The following is a 20,841-nucleotide window of genomic DNA, read 5'->3' as shown; positions in this document are numbered from 1 at the left end:
CCATTTTTTTACAATCCCCAGAAAGAAATACGAATTCTTTAACTTTGATTTTGTCAGTGCCATTCTTAAAGTATTAATATGTTATTGTCTCATTCTCAAAGCAAAAAAGTAGTTATCAGAGCGATTACTATTAACTACTAACTTCTCTGAATCAACTAAAATCTGACAGAAATTTTGAGCTATAATGTTTTGTAGCCCTCGCTGTAGGAAGACAATGAATAATTCCCAATTACCATGCTCACACAAATCATATTAGTTTCAGCTTGCCTTTACATACCCACCATTACCAGCCTACTGCTTTTGCCAAATTACTAAACAACAGCCGCCTCTCATTGGAAGGTCAGTCACGTAAATCCTACTGTTTCCATCCCTTCGAAAATTGTATATAGTGAATGTAACGCTAGTCAACTTTTACTTTTTTTTCAGTCCTCCCTCTATTAGTTATAAGCCGTCAATTAGAGCAAAATCATCACATCATGTAGACATTTGTGAAGAGGAAGGACTGTACTATGTATAAATATTACTAAGTGTTGTAATAGCCTTGATATTTTCGAGTCTTTCACTAAAGCTTGGACAGGGAAGTGGGGGCCCACATGCCGTACTGTCACTGCTGATGCTGTACAGTCAGCACTGATGGTGCGGTGCTTCACAGGCTCTCCAATCAATTTAGGCGAGTTTTAGCTATAATGGATATGGGAGACTGCTCGCACTCTCAGTTGTAGCCCCCATGGTGCAACTGACTGATCTTGGAGAGACTGAAGTTTTCTGTCATGCCTCCCCCTGCGTGGGACCTCTGCAGGCAATAAATCACTTTGGTGTCAATTATGCATTTTTTTATTACCCTTATATTCACTGTCTATGCTGTCACTCACACTCCTAACTTGGCCATTTTGTACAGTATGCACCTACCCTTTGTTTTTGCCTCCCCTTGACACAAGACTCAGCATGTTTCCCAGTAGATGAAGTGCATTTCACTGATTCAGTTTCGGTTTCAGTGGAAGACAGCACATCAAACTTGTTTGTTAGGGGAATGGGTGTAACATTCTGAATTCTTCCTTGTCCCTTTCTCCCCTATGCAGGAAGCCTAGATCCACCAATGACACAACTCTCACCGTTGAGTGGATGAGTAGTGATAGAGCCTGTATTTCCTTCAGAAGAGAGAGTGTCCAGCAGAGAGGAAAGTACTTGCGACACTTTTGGTACGGCAGGTACATGACTCTCGATAGCTCTACGAACACACCCATTTGCAGCAGCTCCCAATTGCTTGACGGAAGTGAGGACAATTCCCAGCTGCTTACAATTAACAACATACTCATCCTGTGCCTGAGACAAGCATACACAGTGGGGTGGCTTATGTCTGGTGTAATATTTTACAGAGCAGTAAATAAATAAATTTAAACTAAGCTCGCTGATTATTTTTAAATTTAGGGATCTGAAATTTGCTACAAATGTTACCAGCAACCTTTTAGAACTGAAGTGATTAACAGCCAAAGCTATGACAACAGAAAAACTTGGTGCAAACTATATCTTTTCTTTGAAACATTTTCCTTAGTTACAGTCGCTAACAAATTAGACAATAGGGTTAATTTGCGATAACTGCTGACATTATACCCTCCTATTATAGATTAGATTAGATTAGTACTTGTTCCATAGATCATGAATACGACACTTTGTAATGATGTGGAATATGTCAGATTAATAAAAGGGGTCTATACAAGATATTACATTACACAAAATACTACATGACACTTAATATTTTAAATTTTTTGTGGGGGTTGGGGAAATTACCCACTTACTATGTCGAAAATTCATCTAATGAGTAGAAGGAGTTGCCATTAAGAAATTCTTTTAAATTCCTTTTAAATGGTATATGGCTATCTGTCAGACTTTTGATGCTATTAGCTAAGTGACCAAAGACTTTTGTGGCAGCATAATTTACCCCCTTCCGAGCCAAAGTTAGATTTAATCTTGAGTAGTGAAGATCATCCTTTCTCCTGCTATTACTTTTGAATTCGTTTGGATTATTAATAACAAATTTCATAAGTGAATATATATATTGTGAGGCTACAGTGAAGATCTCTAGTTCTTTAAATAAGTGTCTGCAGGATGATCTTGGATGAGCTCCAGCAATTATTCTGATTGCTCGCTTTTGTGCACTGAACACTCTTTTACTCAATGATGAGTTACCCCCATAATATAATGCCATACGAAAGCAGAGAATGAAAATAGGCGTGGTAAGCTAATTTACTCAGATGTATATCGCCAAAATTTGCAATGACCCTAATAGCATAAGTAGCTGAACTCAAACGTTTCAGCAGATCCTCAGTGTGTTTTTTTCCAGTTCAACCCCTCATCAATGCACACACCTAGAAATTTTGAATATTTTACCTTAGCTACCGATTTCTGATTGAAGTCTATATTTATTAATGGTGTCATTCCATTTACTGTGTGGAACTGTATGTACTGTGTTTTGTCAAAGTTTAATGAGAGCCCATTTGCAGAGAACCACTTAATGATTTTCTGAAATACATTGTTTACAATTTCATCAATTCGTTCTTGTCTGTTGGGTGTGATCGCTGTAGTTGTATCATCAGCAAAAAGTACCAGCTTTGCATCTTCGTGAATATAGAATGGCAAGTCAATATATATTAAGAACAGCAGGAGACCCAAGACCGAACCTTGCGGTATGCCATTCTTGATTGTTTCCCAGTTTGAGATATCACCAGTTTTTGGCATGTTATGTGAACAGCTTATTTCAACTTTCTGCACTCTTCCAGTTAGGTATGATTTAAACCATTTGAGCGCTGTCCCATTCATACCACAGTACTTGAGCTTATCTAGAAGTATTCCATGATTTACACAATCATAAGACTTTGAGAGATCATAAAAAATGCCAACAGCTGACTTCCAGTTACTCAGAGCATTTAATATTTCATTGGTGACAGTAAATATAGCATTTTCCTTTGAAAAAACCTTGCTGGAAACCAAACTGGCATTTTGTTAAAACTTTATTTTTACAAAGGTGTGTAGCTACTCTACAATACATTGATTTTTCAAGAATTTTGGATGAGGCAGTCAGAAGAGAGATTGGGCGGTAATTGTTGACATCAGACGTATCCCCTTTTTTATGCAGTGGCTTAACAATGGCATACTTCAGACTATCTGGGAAAATACCCTGCTTCAGATAGCTATTACATATGTGGCTAAGAATCCCACTTATCTCTAGGGAACAAGCTTTTATTATCCTGCTGGAAATGCCATCAATTGCATGTGAGCTTTTATTCTTGAGAGAGTTTATTATTATCTTCCTAATTTCAAAAGGAGGGGTGGGTGGAATTTCAGTTGTATCAGATGGTGTGAGTAAGGCCTCTTCCATTAACTTCCTTGCTTCTTCCAATGAACATTTAGATCCTATTTTCTCTACAACATTTAAAAAATGATTATTCAAAATGTTTTCGACTTATGGCTTGTTGTTTGTTAAGTTTCCATTCGCTTTGATGGTAATGCATTCATCCTGTACTCTTGGTTGCCCTGCCTCCCTTGTAATAATATTCCAAATTGTTTTGATTTTGTTATCAAAGGTATTAATCTCATAGAACAATTATCACTGGCCATCACATCACGTCATGTCCCATTCTGTCAAAACATTCTGCAGTACATTTAAAATGGTAGCATCCACACTGTCCATCCCATCACATCATGTCACGGCGCTGTCAAGGTTTCTCAGGAAGAAAGTTTTGTTGGCTGGTGTCATCTGTCCATCGTTGAACATGTAACCCCTAAGCTCATTTCCTCCTGATACATGGCCAAGCGCAGCTCTACATATTTCATTTCGTTGTGGGCTTCGTGGTTAATATCAGTTTGTTGTCACAAACTGTTTCTTGTTTCATTATTTCTTTTACTTAAATTCATAATAAATGATGTAAGATTAATTGAAGCAGTGAGGCAGCAATGTGAATTGTAGGACATGAGCATACTAAATTACTTGCCAGCTACTAGATTTATAAAGTGGATTTTCATATATACTGGTATGGTATTTAATATTTTGGCATGAAATGCCTTGCAGTATGACTGCAACTTGATGTGAAAAATGTATTGTGGGTAGAACCAATTTGATTGATAGGTGATTTTTTTTTGTCAGGAATTTGTACTGTTTCATAGAGAGATAGACTGAAACATTTGTTAAACACTGCAAGTTGTTTTTTTTTTATAAATGTATTAGAGGGCAAGTAATTTAGTGCGCTCATGTTGTACAATTTAGACTGCTGCCTCACTGCTACAATTACTCTTTCGTAATTTATTATAAATTTTAACAAAGGAAACAACGAAATGAATCGATTTATAACAAATAACGAACAAAAACAATTGATATTAACCATAAAAACCACAACGAAACGAAATCCGGAGATTTGCATTAATACATGGTCGTGTGTCGAGATGGATGACATCAACCGGCAAAACTTTCTTCCCAAGATACCCTGACGGTGCCGTGATGTGACGTGACGTGACGGGATGGGATGGCCACTGTGGATGCCGCCATTTGAAATGCATTGCAGAATCTTTTGACAGAACTGGATGTGGCGTGACGTGACGGCCAGTGTGAATTGGCCTTAAGAGCCTCCCTTCAATACTTGTAAGTTTCAGGAATAATCATGAAATGCTTTGTTTTGAAATGAGGAATAAATATCACAAACTGGTGTAAAAGTAGCCATTTACTAGCTAACGATATTTTATTGACAGGCCTAGAGCTGCAGTTTCCCAAGCAAAAAAATTAAATCTCGTTGTGGCCTCCTTTAAAATTAGAAGATAAAATGATGTCATCACTTCGTATTTTTCATATTCTATTATTTCTTCTCTACCTGTAGTAGATTTTGTGTTTTCTGTTTCTGTCGCCTTTTTATCAAAAGAAATGCAACAGAAGTTCCCAAACAAGGAACGGAATCATAGCAGACTGCTTGCACAATGAGTCAATATGAGGACACGAGAAGGCCCGTGCGTGCATGGGTTCTTTCCGTTTTATTCCCGTGCATCTGCGATTGTGCACGACGAAAGAGGAATCGTGTGGACTTCATATGATTGACACCGAAGTTCTCTCTCCGTGGTTGTGCGCAATTTGCGCAGGCAGACCAAGGAGTTTGGCGGAGGAGATTGTTACGCGTGGACTGGTGTGTCTGTGCGAGACGTCTTGTTGTTCTGTGGTACGTCCAGGCCCCCACAACCGCACGAGTGGTCGACTTGGAAGAGCGGACAAATTGAATAGCTGGCCGGCGGCCATTAGAGTGGTAAACTGACGCGCGGATTTCGAATGTTTATACATCGCTTTTGGTTATAAAATGCCTTCCCTAGAGTTAGGTCACAAACATAATGCCTCATTTAAATACGTTACTACAATATAGTTTTTAATTTATGAACAAACAGCAACTAGTCACTGTTTATGAAATTATGTTACGTAGTACATGGGATCTGCCGTAGTTAAAAGTTATGCACTGGACCCCTAGCATTTTTCGTAGTTCATTTACGATAGATGTACGCAAAATGCATCAAAATACTCGAAGATTTGCCCACTATGTTAATAGATATTTTCTGACCCTACCTTGCTTTAGATTTTATGACGAAAAGTGCGTTATATATGGCGTAGTGCTTTGGCAACTCACGACCAAATTATCAAGTTTCAACCTAACCTAGACCATGAAAACACTACCGATCAGCCAGCTACAAGAAACAAGACTTCAGGCAGGCATCCAGTATCGCATTAGTCGCAATATTTACTTTCGAAGATGTACACTTTAGTTTATATGTGTGGTTTTTTCATATAATAAATAAAACTCAACAACTGTTCCATCGAGAGAAGTTGTGAAATCAGATTACAATTACACACATTCAGTTGCATTTTATAACGATAAAAAGCCTGCTAACTCAAATTTCGTGTTGCTTGCAACTCAACTTTTATAGTTAAAATAAAATGTGGTTCAGAAAAAAAAAATTATCTTCTGCTGTATATGGTCTGGAAAACGAAAGATGGATGGAACAGCATCATCTTTCAGCTTTCTGCGATTTACATAATTTTCAAGGAAACAACTTTCTTCAAAATGATCGGAACATATAAAATGGTATTCTGTCGGTCGGAAATCTTGCCTCCTGACAGCGTGTAACCATTTTTGTAACAGCTGTGGTTTTGAGAAAGGAAACCTGCAAATATATGCACAGACATTATGCTAATACCGTGTTACAAAAACATTTACTAAGCAAGTGCACTGACATACAAAACAACTTAAAATATCCACATACCTGTGAAATGTAATATTCGTTCCTTTCTCGAATTTATTTGTACAATTAATCGCTGCACAACTCTTGACCATTGTACTTCTTTTGATTGGAACGTACAGACCGTAAAATTACGAGTAACAAATACTGTATGTACGCCCCAACAAATATACAACGTTGAATCAGGGTCTTCATAAACAACAGTACTACACAACACATCAGACTACGACGACAGTCCGCCGCTCGTGGTCTCGCGGTAGCGTTCTCGCTTCCCGAGCACGGGCTCCCGGGTTCGATTCCCGGCGGGGTCAGGGATTTTCACCTGCCTCGAGATGACTGGGTGTTTGTGTTGTCCTCATCATTTCATCATCATCCAGGAAAGTGGCGAAATTGGACTGAGCAAAGATTGGATAATTGTACGGGCGCTGATAACCACGCAGTTGAGCGCCCCACAAACCAAACATCATCACCAACACATCAGACTACAACCACTATAATGGCGTCCAGCCGAAGGTTCAAATTATCCCGCGACTGCAGCGCCATCAGTGAGTCTAGTTATTTTTTACAAGGTCTTTGGGTACGTCAGTGTCGGTATAGTGTGGATGAAAGAGTGGTAATAGAGGGAAGAGTGTTACATTGCTTCAAGATGCAGTTTATTTTAGGAGCATTTGCTTTTTATCTCTTCACAAATTTGGTGAGTTTTTAATTTAATTTTATTCATTCATAGATCATGTTGACAAGGATATTTGACATTTCAAAGCTTAAGAACGAAAATCGGCTGAATGATTCTAACCTCACGACCAGGTTATTATTAACAGCAAGACTTTGCACACAGAATACAACACGATTTTGATTACACATTCATTCAAAGAAATTTCATAATCTAAAAAGCGAATGTTACCCTCCCGCAATTCGATACAATTCATATAACACACACACAGCAGGACGCTACAATGTTTGGTTTACACGCGAACTCCCCACAGGCATGCGTGAAAAAACGAGTGACATGAGATGTTGAGCTCGGAAAGAGGATAAAATGTTGGTATTACACCATATAGAGTTCTGGCGTAATGGTTTCCAAAAATCAAAAACAATTATAATGTAAAAGTGGGTTGTGAAAGGACAATTCATTATTGCTTACGTGTTACTTTTTACCACTCCCTATCTGCATGTTATATAAGTTATCTTTCATTGTACATAGCTTGTTGTTTAAAGCACTCATTTTAAATAAATTTACTTCGGTAATCTCATTATGCAAAAGGGGTTACTTATTGTACAGTTTTATTTCCTGGGAGGAAGTGGTGTTTTGAATTTTTTTCTTTATTCTTGCTTGGTAAAGGCAAGTTCGGTCTTCAACCTGTTCTGTGGTTATGGAAGAACGTTTAGTGCAATAATTAAAAGATGCATAACATTACAATGAGCCTGAAAACTATTTTGAATAATTATTTTTTCAGTCAAAATTAATGTCATTTCCTATCTTCACACTGAAGTGCATGACATTAGTTTAGCGTTTTGTTCAATGTAACTTTATTGTGTAGTGACCAATTGCACTTATTTTCCTATACCAAGGTTGTCTGTTCTTTGGCGGAATACACGACTGAGGATTGCTGGGCGTTGGGCTTCAACAAAGCCAATTTGCTGTGTTCGTCATGTGACCAGCTGAAATCTTTCGATCTGGATCTTATCAAGTAGGTAATTTTTGAAATATTGAGAAATTCACAACATTTTGTGTCTTTAGCGAAATTTGTTGGATGGTAAAGTAACATAAATTTGCCCCTCTGTCATGGTAATGGTTTAGGGCTGCAACTATTATAAAATTTGTGAAGTAACACTTTTCAGCTCATATCACATCTCTATGGCAATATTTACTAGCACTGCACTAAAAACACACTTTTGATTTTACAGCCTGACTATGGCAAGTGGTGATGTTGGCTCAGGTGTGTGAAGAATATGTGAGAATGTGATGGCTGATTGAAAATAGTACAGGGTCAGGTAAAAGGTCGAGGGTAAGAGTTGAGTAAGCCAGGGTGGAACTGAAAACAAACGCAGGAGTTTCAGGTTAGTGCCAGTCAGTAGGTAGAGGTAGATGGTGAGGAATTAACAGGTACTGTGGGCTGAGGAATTATGAAAACAGAGTCAGGCATTCTGGGAATGGAGACAGTGTAGCAGGGGCGAGTACCCACTTGTACAGATCAGATTACTTAATTCTATTTCTACATAGACATTCTGCAAGCCATGCTACAGTGCATGGCAGCGGATACACCGTGCCACTACTTGTCATTTCCTTTCCTGTTCCACTCGCAAATAGAACAATGGAAAAATGACTGGCTGTATGCCTCCTTATGAATCCTAATTTCTCATCTCTTATCTTCATGGCCCTTAGGTGCAATGTATGTTGATGGCAGTAGAATCATTTGACAGTCAGCTTCAGATGCCAGTTCTCTAAACTTTGTCAGTAATGTTTCTCAAAAAGAATATCACCTTCCCTCCAGGGATTCCCATCTGACTTCCTGAAGCATCTCTGTAACAAGTTGTTCGAACTTACCAGTAACAAATTTAGCGGCCCACCTCCGAATTACTTAGACGTTTTCCTTTAATTTGACCTGGTGCGGATCCCAAACACTCAGGCAGTACTCAAGAATAGGTCACACAATCATCTTATATGTGGTCTCCTTTACAGGTGAACCTCTCATTCTTAGAATTCTCCCAAAAAAAGATCGTGCAGTACATGTTGTTGTGTAGCATGAATGAATTGATCGAAAGATTGCACAACATATTTATAATTGACTATTTACCTCTATTCAGTAATTTGTCTGTTATAAAGATGGAGATTTTAAGGAAAAACTACTTTAGTCTACATGTGAAAATACTTCTGCTGTCTGTCCGATGTTTTATTTTCATGGGCGGCTTGCAGAGTTTTATAGTGATATATTTAACTCTTTTTCTCTGCCAAACTAGGTAAGTAAGTTCACTAGATGGAAGTAAAGATTAATATTCTTCCCAGTGTAGTATATGTGAATATCTCTCTTTTTGTACCCCCAAAACTTGCAGTGGATTGTCGACAAGAAATCTTATAATAGAATAAATGTATTGTGAGACTAGTTAATATTCCACATTTAAACAGATACCTGCAAGATGTATGTGTGTGAATTGTATATATAATGTGGTATTTTTCCTTCAGAGATGGCAGAATTGCTTAATTTTTTTGTAGTATGTGTTTCCCAGTTTTAGGATCAAGTTTTACGTGACTCTCATTTCTTATAATCATGTGCACAGTAGACTGTTCATTCCATTCAGTGTGGCATGTACAGTTTCACAGAGGGTAGCAATATGTCAGAAAATCTTATCATTGTTATCCTTAGTTTTAATGATAGTTTTGTACCTTTTTCCCCGTTCCCCGTGCATACCTATGTAGCAACTCACAATCATAATCTAATTATTTTATTCCTATTTATTACTGTTAAATAAGTGGATGATTCCTCTCATCCCCAGTCCCCATGGCGCTCAACTCTTGTGAGAACATGTGTGGAAAGCTTGAGTCCACGAGCCATTGTGGCATTCATCTTTTCTCTGGAAGAGTTACATTCTGTATTTTCCTTTGAGTTAACCTCTAGCGAATGCCCTGTCAACTCAACCATATCTCTGGTTTCTTGTTGCAGTTGCTCAATAGTTCTTTTTTCATTAAATCCTACATCTGTTTCAGTATATTTACAGATGGCCACCATTGTCTGGTTTGACCTCCACTTTTATCTTCAAAAATTTTCAGTGGTTTGCGGTGCATGGTGAATGTCGTACAATACTTAGTGTGGTAGTCAATTGAAGTGGGAGGTCATCATGTACACTTACGTGATAGCTTCCTTATTGCACAGGGACATAGTTTTGGTGTCCACAGTGTTACCCTCCCTATGAATGTCCAGGAATGTGTGTGTGTGTGTGTGTAATATTTGGGACACTGGTAATCTGGACGATGACTGCAGCGCCAGGTCACTGTTACTTACACAGGTCAGTGCCTATGCAGAGTGCCTTCTGTGGTCAGTTGGTGACACCATTCCAGAGTAATTTCACAGAGAGAATTGCACAGCAGTCTCATCATAGGAGCTGGCTTAGTTTATTGCAGAAGGGTTTAACTCCATTGTTTTACCTTTTTTAAATACAAATTGAAATGAAATGGAAAACTGTGTCAGATGGGGGAGGGGGGGGGGAGGCAGGGGGGGGACAAGACAGAGAGATACATATCTTAATTCCTGGTCTACATCAGGACTGATAATGGATCATTCTCAGATAATAAGCAATAATTTTTTTATTGATGAAATAGAAAACAAGAGTGGCAGTGACACTTCAGTAAACAAAATGTGAAACATACTGATTAGAATAGTCCCCCCCCCCCTCCCCCCAGTCATGGCCACTGTTCAGCTGCAGCAAACTTGGCAACATCCCAGATCCCAGTCACACATACTCTTCACCCTACCTCCCACAAAACACACTCACACAAAAATATGGTTAAATGTGTAACCTTCCATGAAACCTTTAACTTGAATGGATGTAAATTTTGAAAGACCTGGTGTATGTTTTGTTGTGTCCAACAAGGACTTGAAGATAATGGAGTAGACACCAGACCGTGTATCTCCCCCCTGCGGGTCCGGGGATTAGAATAGGCCCGAGGTATTCCTGCCTGTCGTAAGAGGCGACTAAAAGGAGTCCATCCCCCTCACGGGGGTAGTTAGCGCCTGCGTCCGGAGACGGACGATCTTCACGACCTATAATCGTGGTCCTTTTGGTTTTAAACTTCTCGTTTCTTCCTTCCTTTTGTTGGTCCCTTTCTTTGCTCTTCTCCACCTCACTGTCTTCCTTACTCTTTCCCTTGACTTCTCCTTGCCTTCTCATAGCCTTTTTCTCCTTGCCTTCTCATTGCCTTTTTCTCCTTGCCTTCTCATTGCCTTTTTCTCCTTGCCTTCTCATTGCCTTTTTCTCCTTGCCTTCTCATTGCCTTTTTCTCCTTGCCTTCTCATTGCCTTTTTCTCCTTGCCTTCTCATTGCCTTTTTCTCCTTGCCTTCTCATTGCCTTCTTCTCCTTGCCTTCTCTGGTCTCCGCCTCGGCGTTTGAGACAGTCTGTCCTCTTTCTCCCTCTCTCTCTTCTTTTTCCTCTTCTTCCTTCCTCCCTGTGCGTGTCTGAAGGCCGACCCACGCGTTCGCACGCGTAGCCGGTGACGGGGTAACGCGTAAGTCCCCGCCCTGGGTAGACATGTAAGGCACGCGCGTACCCCCTGGTAAAGGCCAGGCCCGGGGAGGGGTGATTGCCTGAGCTGATACCTTCTGACCATGCCGATTGGTCCCTCCGTCTGTTTCTCGGGAGGTGTGACCTGAGGTGTAAACATTCACCTAAGGCGGGAGTGCCCTCTGAGAGGGTCCCCACAAGGAAGGAGCGCGCCATCGGAGACGCTGGCAATCATGGGGGCTTCCTCCGCAATGGATTCTACTCCATCGCTTTCGACTTCGACCCAAAAACGGAAACGTGACCAGCCAACAGTGACAAAAGTACTACCGCCTGCCCCACAGTTCCTCGTAGTTTCTCGCACTGAGGACGGAAAGGATTTTTCCTCTGTCAACCCTTTTGTTATTCAGAAGGGCGTTGATGCCATAGCCGGATCTGTCAAATCTTGTACCAGGTTGCGTAACGGCACCTTATTACTAGAAACTGAGAATGCCTTTCAGGCACAAAAACTGCTTCGGGCCACCCTCCTGTACACGTTCCCTGTCCGGGTGGAGGCCCACCGAACTTTGAATTCGTCTCGTGGTGTAGTGTATACTAGCTCCCTCGACGGATTGACTGACGAGGAGCTTCAATCTTTCCTCGCTGAGCAGGGCGTGACGGCTGTCCATCGGGTCATGAAAAAGGTCAACAACGACCTTGTACCGACCCGGACACTCTTCTTGACCTTCGATAGTGTTAAGCTGCCATCGCGCATCAAGGCGGGCTACGAGGTTATTTCTGTTCGCCCCTATGTCCCGACACCTACGCGCTGCTACCAGTGTCAGCGTTTCAATCACACTCGACAGTCTTGTTCCAATGCGGCTAAATGTGTCACTTGTGGCAGGGATGCCCATGAGGGTGACTGTCCACCTCCGTCTCCTCATTGTGTGAACTGTCAGGGTGACCATGCCGCATCCTCCCGCGACTGTCCTGTCTATAAGGACGAACGTTGCATCCAAGAAATTCGTGTCAAAGAGAAAGTGTCAACCTCGGCTGCTCGCAAGCTATTGGCTAGTAGGAAGCCCACGCTGCTCCCAGCGGGGAAATATAGTACTGTCCTCGCCTCTCCTCGGACTACCCGGGAGGTCGCAACCCAGACATGCGATCTGACCTTCAGCACCACGGTCGTCCGTTCGGCCAGTGCTAAGATCGCGCGGTCGACGTCTCCTCTTCCTCCCATCACACCACAGACACCAGCCACTTCCTCAGCTTCTGCTAAGTCGAAGACACCGAAGTCAGATGCACGGTCCTTCAAGAAGGAACCATCCCGTGCAGACTTCCTCCGTCCCTCGACCTCCCAGCCTTCGACCGATACTTCCACCAAACGTCCTTCCAAAAAGGCGCATAGGAAGCACAGTTCTCCTTCCCCGCCACGGCGCATCTCTTCTCCTGCGCCACCCAGCGGTTGCCGCCCCAGGCCGTCATCCGTTTCGCCTGGCCGCACCGCCAGTAGCCGTACATCTGGCCGTTCACCGGCGGAGGAAGCTCCCCCTCCCGGCCATCCTCCCGAGATGGCCGATGACCCTATAGACCCCATGGACGATGACTGTCCGCCTACTGATAGCGGCGGCAGTGCTCGCTCGAAGCCAGGCCCTAAGCGGCCTTCGAGGTGACCCCTTCTCTCATCTTCCTTTTCTTACGATGGCACTTATTCACTGGAATATTCGCAGCATTCGCTCCAACCGAGAGGACTTGAAGTTGCTGCTCCGCTTGCATCGTCCGCTCGTCGTAGCCCTCCAGGAAACGAAGCTACGCCCATGCGATCAAATTGCCTTGGCACACTACACCTCTGTGCGTTTTGACCTACCCCCTATGGTAGGTATCCCAGCTCATGGAGGGGTTATGTTGCTGGTCCGGGATGATATTTACTACGATCCCATCACGTTGCACACCGGCCTGCAGGCAGTTGCCATCCGCATTACTCTCCCCACTTTTACGTTTTCCTTTTGTACCGTTTACACTCCATCGTCATCTGCCGTTACCAGGGCAGACATGATGCAACTTATTGCTCAGCTACCTGCACCGTTTTTGTTAACTGGAGACTTCAATGCCCACCATCCCCTTTGGGGTTCTCCAGCCTCCTGCCCGAGGGGCTCCTTGTTAGCAGACCTTTTCAACCAGCTCAATCTTGTCTGCCTTAATACTGGCGCCCCTACTTTTCTTTCGGACACATCTCATACCTATTCCCATTTAGACCTCTCTATATGTACTCCCCAACTTGCACGCCGGTTTGAGTGGTATGCACTTGCTGATACATATTCGAGCGACCACTTCCCGTGTGTTATCCATCTCCTGCAGCATACTCCCTCTCCGTGCTCCTCTAGTTGGACCATCTCCAAGGCAGACTGGGGGCTCTTTTCTTCCAGGGCGACCTTTCAGGATCAAACCTTCACAAGCTGCGATCGTCAGGTCGCACACCTCACGGAAGTCATTCTCGCTGCTGCTGAATATTCCATCCCTCACCCTACTTCTTCTCCACGTCGTGTACCGGTCCCCTGGTGGACTGCAGCATGTAGAGACGCTTTACGTGCTCGTCGACGTGCTTTACGCACCTTTAAACGCCACCCTACAGTGGCGAATTGTATTAATTATAAACGATTACGTGCTCAGTGTCGTCGTATTATTAACGAAAGCAAGAAAGCCAGCTGGGCTGCTTTCACAAGCACCTTCAACAGTTTTACTCCTTCTTCTGTTGTCTGGGGTAGCCTGCGCCGGCTATCTGGCACTAAGGTCCACTCCCCAGTTTCTGGCTTGAAGGTCGCGAATGAAGTCCTTGTGGCCCCTGAGGCTGTCTCCAATGCCTTCGGCCGCTTTTTCGCCGAGGTTTCGAGCTCCGCTCATTACCACCCTGCCTTCCTCCCCCGCAAACAGGCAGAGGAGGCTAGGCCACCTGACTTTTGCTCCTCGAATTGTGAAAGTTATAATGCCCCATTCACCATGCGGGAACTCGAAACCGCACTTGGCCGGTCACGGTCCTCCGCTCCAGGGCCTGATTCTATTCATATTCAGATGCTGAAGAACCTTTCTCCTGCGGGTAAAGGTTTTCTTCTTCGTACATACAATCGCATCTGGATTGAGGGACATGTTCCCGCATGCTGGCGCGAGTCTATTGTTGTCCCGATTCCTAAGCCGGGGAAGGACAAGCACTTGCCTTCCAGTTATCGACCTATCTCACTTACCAGCTGTGTCTGTAAAGTGATGGAGCGAATGGTTAACTCTCGATTGGTTTGGCTGCTTGAGTCTCGACGCCTACTTACAAATGTACAATGTGGATTTCGTAGGCGCCGCTCTGCTGTTGACCATCTGGTTACCTTGTCGACCTTCATTATGAATAACTTCTTGCGGAAGCGCCCGACCGCGGCTGTGTTCTTTGATTTGGAGAAGGCTTACGACACCTGTTGGAGGGCGGGCATTCTCCGCACCATGCATACATGGGGCCTTCGCGGTCGCCTCCCTCTTTTTATTCGTTCCTTTTTAATGGATCGACAGTTCAGGGTACGTGTGGGTTCTGTCCTGTCCGACACCTTTCGCCAGGAGAATGGGGTGCCACAGGGCTCAGTTTTGAGCGTCGCTCTGTTCGCCATCGCGATCAATCCAATAATGGATTGCCTCCCAGCTGATGTATCAGGCTCCCTTTTTGTGGACGATTTTACCATCTATTGCAGCGCGCAGCGTACACGTGTCCTGGAGCGCTGTCTTCAGCGTTCTCTTGACCGTCTTTACTCCTGGAGTGTCGCCAATGGCTTCCGTTTTTCTGCCGAGAAGACGGTCTGTATTAACTTCTGGCGCTACAAAGAGTTTCTCCCACCGTCCTTACGACTCGGTCCCGTTGCTCTCCCAATTGTGGAGACAACCAAATTTTTAGGCCTTACCTTTGACAGGAAACTTAGCTGGTCTCCACATGTGTCATATTTGGCCGCCCGTTGTACCCGTTCTTTAAATGTCCTCCGTGTTCTCAGTGGTATGTCGTGGGGAGCGGATCGAACCGTCCTACTTCGTCTATATCGGTCGATCGTCCGCTCCAAGCTGGATTATGGGAGCTTTGTATACTCCTCTGCACGGCCATCCATCTTACGCCGCCTCAACTCCATACAACATCGGGGTTTACGACTTGCGATCGGAGCATTTTATACCAGTCCCGTAGAGAGTCTTCATGCTGACGCTGGCGAATTGCCGCTCACTTACCGGCGCGATATACTGCTTTGTCGGTATGCCTGTCGGCTACTGTCAATGCCCGACCATCCGTCTTATCGTTCCTTTTTTGACGACTCTCTCGACCGTCAATACGGGTTATATGTCTCTGCCCTGCTACCCCCTGGAGTTCGCTTTCGTCGCCTCCTTCAACACCTTCATTTTTCACTCCCTGCAACCTTTCGAGTGGGCGAGAGCCACACGCCACCTTGGCTCCAGGCTCAGGTCCGCGTTCACCTTGACCTCAGCTCGCTCCCAAAAGAGGTCACCCCCAGTTCGGTCTACCACTCCCGTTTTTTGGAACTTCGTTCGAAGTTCATCACCATGACTTTCATTTATACAGATGGCTCTAAGACCAATGACGGGGTTGGGTGTTCCTTTATAGTCGGGGCACAAAGTTTCCAATACCGGCTCCATGACCATTGTTCGGTCTTCACAGCTGAGCTCTTTGCCCTCTACCAGGCTGTTCTTTACATCTGCCGCCACCGACATTCTGCTTATGTCATCTGCTCAGATTCCCTGAGCGCCATCCAGAGCCTCAGTGATCCGTACCCGGTTCACCCTTTCGTACACCGGATCCAACGCTCCCTTCAGCGGCTGGTGGACGTCGGTCCGCCGGTTAGCTTTATGTGGGTTCCCGGCCATGTCGGTATCCCTGGGAACGAAGCTGCAGATGCCGCGGCCAAGGCTGCGGTCCTCCAGCCTCGGACAGCTTCTTGTTGTGTCCCTTCGTCCGATCTTAGCAGGGTCATTTGTCGGCGCGTTGTGTCGCTGTGGCATGCCGATTGGGCTGCACTTACCGACAACAAGCTTCGGGCCTTAAAACCTCTTCCCGTGGCTTGGACGTCCTCCTCACGCCCTTCTCGGCGGGAGGAGGTCGTTTTAGCAAGGTTAAGGATTGGACACTGCCGGTTCAGCCATCGCCATCTGCTGACGGCTGCGCCGGCGCCGTTCTGCCCATGTGGGCACTTGCTGACGATTAGACACATTTTAATGTCCTGTCCCGATCTTAACCAACTGCGCCTCGATCTTAACCTGCCTATTACTTTCGATGCCGTTTTAGCGGATGACCCACGAGCAGCTGCTCGTGTTCTTTGTTTTATCAATTTGACACACCTTGCTAAGGACATTTGATGAAATTTTTTAATCCTATGCCTGTCGGTCTGTCTTTTATTGTGTTTTTCCTTTTAGTTGTTGTTGTCAACTTGTGGCTCGCGGTGCATTTTTAGAGTAGTCAGGGCGCTAATGACCATTGAAGTTGTGCGCCCTAAAACCACAAAAAAAAAAAAAAAAAAAAAAAAAAGACCGTGTATCTTGAGTATTGAAGGTGACTTATTACTGAGTAAAGTTAAGATTATAAATAATCAGTGTGATGTGAGATGTTTCAGAATATCTGAAGTGCATCCACATGTCATCTAGTCTGTCAAATTAACCTATCTATGGAGATTGTGTACATCTAGTACATGATGATGTCCCTTGTGTGCTATGCCTTATTGCACCAATTGTGGCTCACTTCTTAACCCCCATCCTTCCCCCCACCTCCACCCTCAGTCCCTGTTCACCAACCGGTTACATTTATAGCAGGGAATGTAAGATACAAGAGTTCAAGGTCTTTGATAATTTAACATATCTGGAAGAAGGGAAAAAGTAAAATTGCCTTTACATATCCAGATGGTATAAGCTCACAACTCTAATGTGACGGATCATCTGCAATGAGGAGGAATATTCCCTCTCCTGTTTTTTCCAGGGCCCTTGTGGCCACCTTAGTTCATCCATCCGTGTAAGGGAAGGGACTCCTGCTTCCCTCCCCGTCCTCCTCCTTTACCCTCCTCTTGCTTCATGTGTATTAGGGACTCATAATAAAGACTTTCGTACACCACAACCTGCAGACATTTGGCTACAGAACAACCAACTACTCATCTGTACCAGACTCTTGCCTGGACACTCCTACTGAATCTAAATCTCAAAAGAGGAGGAAAGGAAAAAAAAAGGGCAAAGGTGGACTCAGTATCCCCAACTACCTTGGGTCCCCCCTCTACCATTATCGATATCAGGCAATTAGGTGACAACCAACTGGTGGCAATAGCCCAAACAGAACTGTGATTACGTGATCTATTCTTTTCACACTGCCATTGGACACAGTCATAACCAAATACCGTTTTGGTGGCTATCTTTAGCATCTTGCTGAACTGAGCTGATACTTGCTCTCGCAGTACTCATTGACTTTTATAGTTCAGGAAATCGGATTCCACACAATATAAACATTCTTCATAACTAATGCGTACTACAAAATTAGATCCTACGTAGAGGGTTCAGAGTAGTGGTGAGTAATGAAAGGGTATAGCTACAAACCCTTGTCACATTATAGGAGGCATGCATGACAGCATTTTTTTGGCCTAGGAGTCAGTTTTCTGGACAGACTGAAGGAGTGCATAGGGCATAGCAGCATGTTCGTTGTGCTGGAATAAGCTGGCTTCAGCACACCATGTGGCAAAGAGGTTGCGAGGAGATTGAAAGAGGCCAACAACAGACTAGCATGAAACTCGCTGCCAGTGCCCTCTTGGCTATCAGTACTTAAGACGGTCTCCGTGGACCGGAGGGAGAGTCTGAGACTGTCACACCAAGGAAGTCCCAGTGTCATTAGTCGCAGCCCAGTGGGAATCACAATAGCAGTTAGTTCTGCCGCTAACACAAGAGACAGGCAGCACGTAGCAACCAAAAAATGTATACATAACGGACTTTGTACTTCACCAGCAGTGAAGCTAATGTGGACTATACAGAAGAGCTTGTACCACAACAAATATCCTGAGTTAAGTAAACTTTGCGTTCTTATGAATAAAGAACACAGTTAATGTATGCATACAGCCTGTGTTGTAGAAAGTTGATATGGGCCACCAAACAACATCCTCCTCTTGCTTCTATGGTCCACCTCTACAGAGACAACGAGACTACATAAAATTTGTGGTCTTGGAGTCACCAGCGAGTGTCCATAGCGTGTGCAATAACAGCCTAGAGCAATGGGAAGAAATAGTGCAAAACAATTTTTCATATTACAACTTACCTTATGCAAATTTTGTATGAACAAAAGAACATTTTGCAAGTTGTGGCTACAATCATTGTGGCTGTGGCCTTCGTGTGTAAGAGCTGTTGTTTTGTAGTGCTGGAAAAAGATAAGCCTAATAATGGAGCAATGAATTATTATGAAGTGTCAAGTAAAACTTGGAAATCCTGCTACTGAAGGCTATCTTTTACTAAAAGGAGTGTATGGTGAAGACTTTATCACATACGCAAGTTTGTGAGTTGTTAAAGTGCTTCCAAGATGGCTGAGAAGATGTTGAAGGTGACTTGTGCCTAAGACCCACTTTACCATCATAAATGGACGAAATTGTTGAAAAAGTAGGTAATTTAATTCGGTTTGACTGTCTTTTGAGTATTTGATCGCTTGCTGAAAGTGTAGGAATTGACAAAGAATGCATAAGTCAAATTATATAACCAATTTAACATGATAAAAGCATGCACGAAACTTGTACCGAAAATTCTCACGATTGAACAAACAGAAACACATGAACATGTTTGTGTAAACACTTTGAATATCACTGAAAATGATCTGAAAAAATAAGAAAAAAAGACCCTAATTGCGGAAGAACAACTTATGGTTCTGCATTAAGACAGTGCACCGGTTGCACCACAAATCTGTTAAGAGGTTTCTACTGATGTACTGCATCCCAGTGTTAGACAACCACTTTATTCATGTGGTCTAGCACCATGTGACTTTTATCTATTACCCAAGGTCAACTCTGCATTAAAAGGAACAAAATAAGTCCATTGAAGCAGTGAAAGGAAAAAACTGCCCATGTTATCAATGCACCCACAGAAGATGACTTCCATCACTGTTTCCATCAATGGAAAATTTGCATGGAGCATTGTAGGCATAGAGGAGGGGAGTATGTTGAGGGTAACAGTAACTGAAGATGTTTGTTTTTAAAATAAAACGTTTTGCAGTAGTAATCCCATTATTTTGTACCCACACTTCTTAGAATAGGGACCAGCCGAATAAGGCAGTGCAGTTAAGACACTATCCTTACATTCAGGAGGATGGAGTTTTTTCTGTGTTCCGACATACTGGTTTAGGTTTCTTGTGATTTTCCGCAGTCATTTCAGGCAGAGACTTGGTTGTGGAATTGCGGCGGTTTTTTCCACCGCCTGGCTGAGCTACGGCAACTGTTAAGCTTTACACCTGCTATCTGCATTGCCCTCCAGGAAACCTGGTTCCCAGCAATGCAGACCTCTACCCTCCGCAGCTATACGGGATGTTACAGGAACCGTAGCGACTATAATAGTGTCAGGTGGAGTTTGCGTTTGTCCTAAACTCGGTCTGTAGTGAACATGTGCCCCTTCAAACCCCTCTTGAACTATGGCTGTCAGAATAAGGACGATGCTGGAAATAACTGTCTCCAATGTTTATCTTCCTCCAGATGGTGCAGTATCCCTGAATGTATTAGCTGCACTGATTGATCAACTCCCTAAACCTTTCCTACTTCTGGGAGATTTTAATGCCCATAACCCCTTGTGGGGTGATACCATGCTTACTGGCAGAGGGAGAGGTGTCGAAACTTTACTGTCGCAATTCGACCTCTGCCTCTTAAATACTGACGCTGCCACACATGTGTTGCTCATGGTAGTTACTTGTCGATTGATTTATCAATTTGCAGCCCAGGACTTCTCCCATCTGTCCACTGCAGAGCACATGACGACCTGTGTGGTAGTGACCACTTCCCCATCTTCCTGTCACTGCCCCAGCATCAGGCACACGGACGCCTGCCCAGGTGGGCTTTGAGCTAGGAGGGTGGGGAACTTTCACCTCTGCTGTCACCGCTGAAATAACATCAATGTGATGATTGAGCAGGTGACTAGCAGCAGAAAATGTAATCCCTTGCTCTTCAGGGTGCCCAAGGCGTAAAGCAGTTCCTTGGTAGTTGCTGGAAGTCACTGAAGCAATTAAGGAGCGTCGGCAAGCTCTACAGTGGCATAAGCAGCACCCTTCCCTGGAGCACCTCATAGCCTTTAAACGGCTCCGTGCCGGTGTTCCCTACCTCATCAAACAACGGAAGGAGGAGTATTGGGAGAGATAAGT

General features: G+C 43.7%; 1 protein-coding gene across 1 annotated transcript in view; it reads left to right on the top strand.

Annotated features, from left to right (window-relative positions):
• The first annotated feature begins 6,846 nt into the window (after positions 1-6,846).
• The window catches only part of LOC126187548 (selenoprotein F), a 69,357-nt gene continuing 55,362 nt past the window's right edge, over positions 6,847-20,841 (top strand). The window contains exons 1-2 of the mRNA XM_049928699.1: positions 6,847-6,958; positions 7,834-7,952. Of these exons, the coding sequence (XP_049784656.1) occupies positions 6,911-6,958; positions 7,834-7,952 (167 nt within the window). The 5' untranslated portion in view covers positions 6,847-6,910. The remainder of the gene's footprint in view (positions 6,959-7,833; positions 7,953-20,841) is intronic.

This window comes from Schistocerca cancellata, chromosome 5 (genome assembly GCF_023864275.1).
Source record: "Schistocerca cancellata isolate TAMUIC-IGC-003103 chromosome 5, iqSchCanc2.1, whole genome shotgun sequence".
Lineage (NCBI taxonomy): Eukaryota > Metazoa > Arthropoda > Insecta > Orthoptera > Acrididae > Schistocerca > Schistocerca cancellata.
This window is presented reverse-complemented; position numbering and strand designations above follow the sequence as displayed.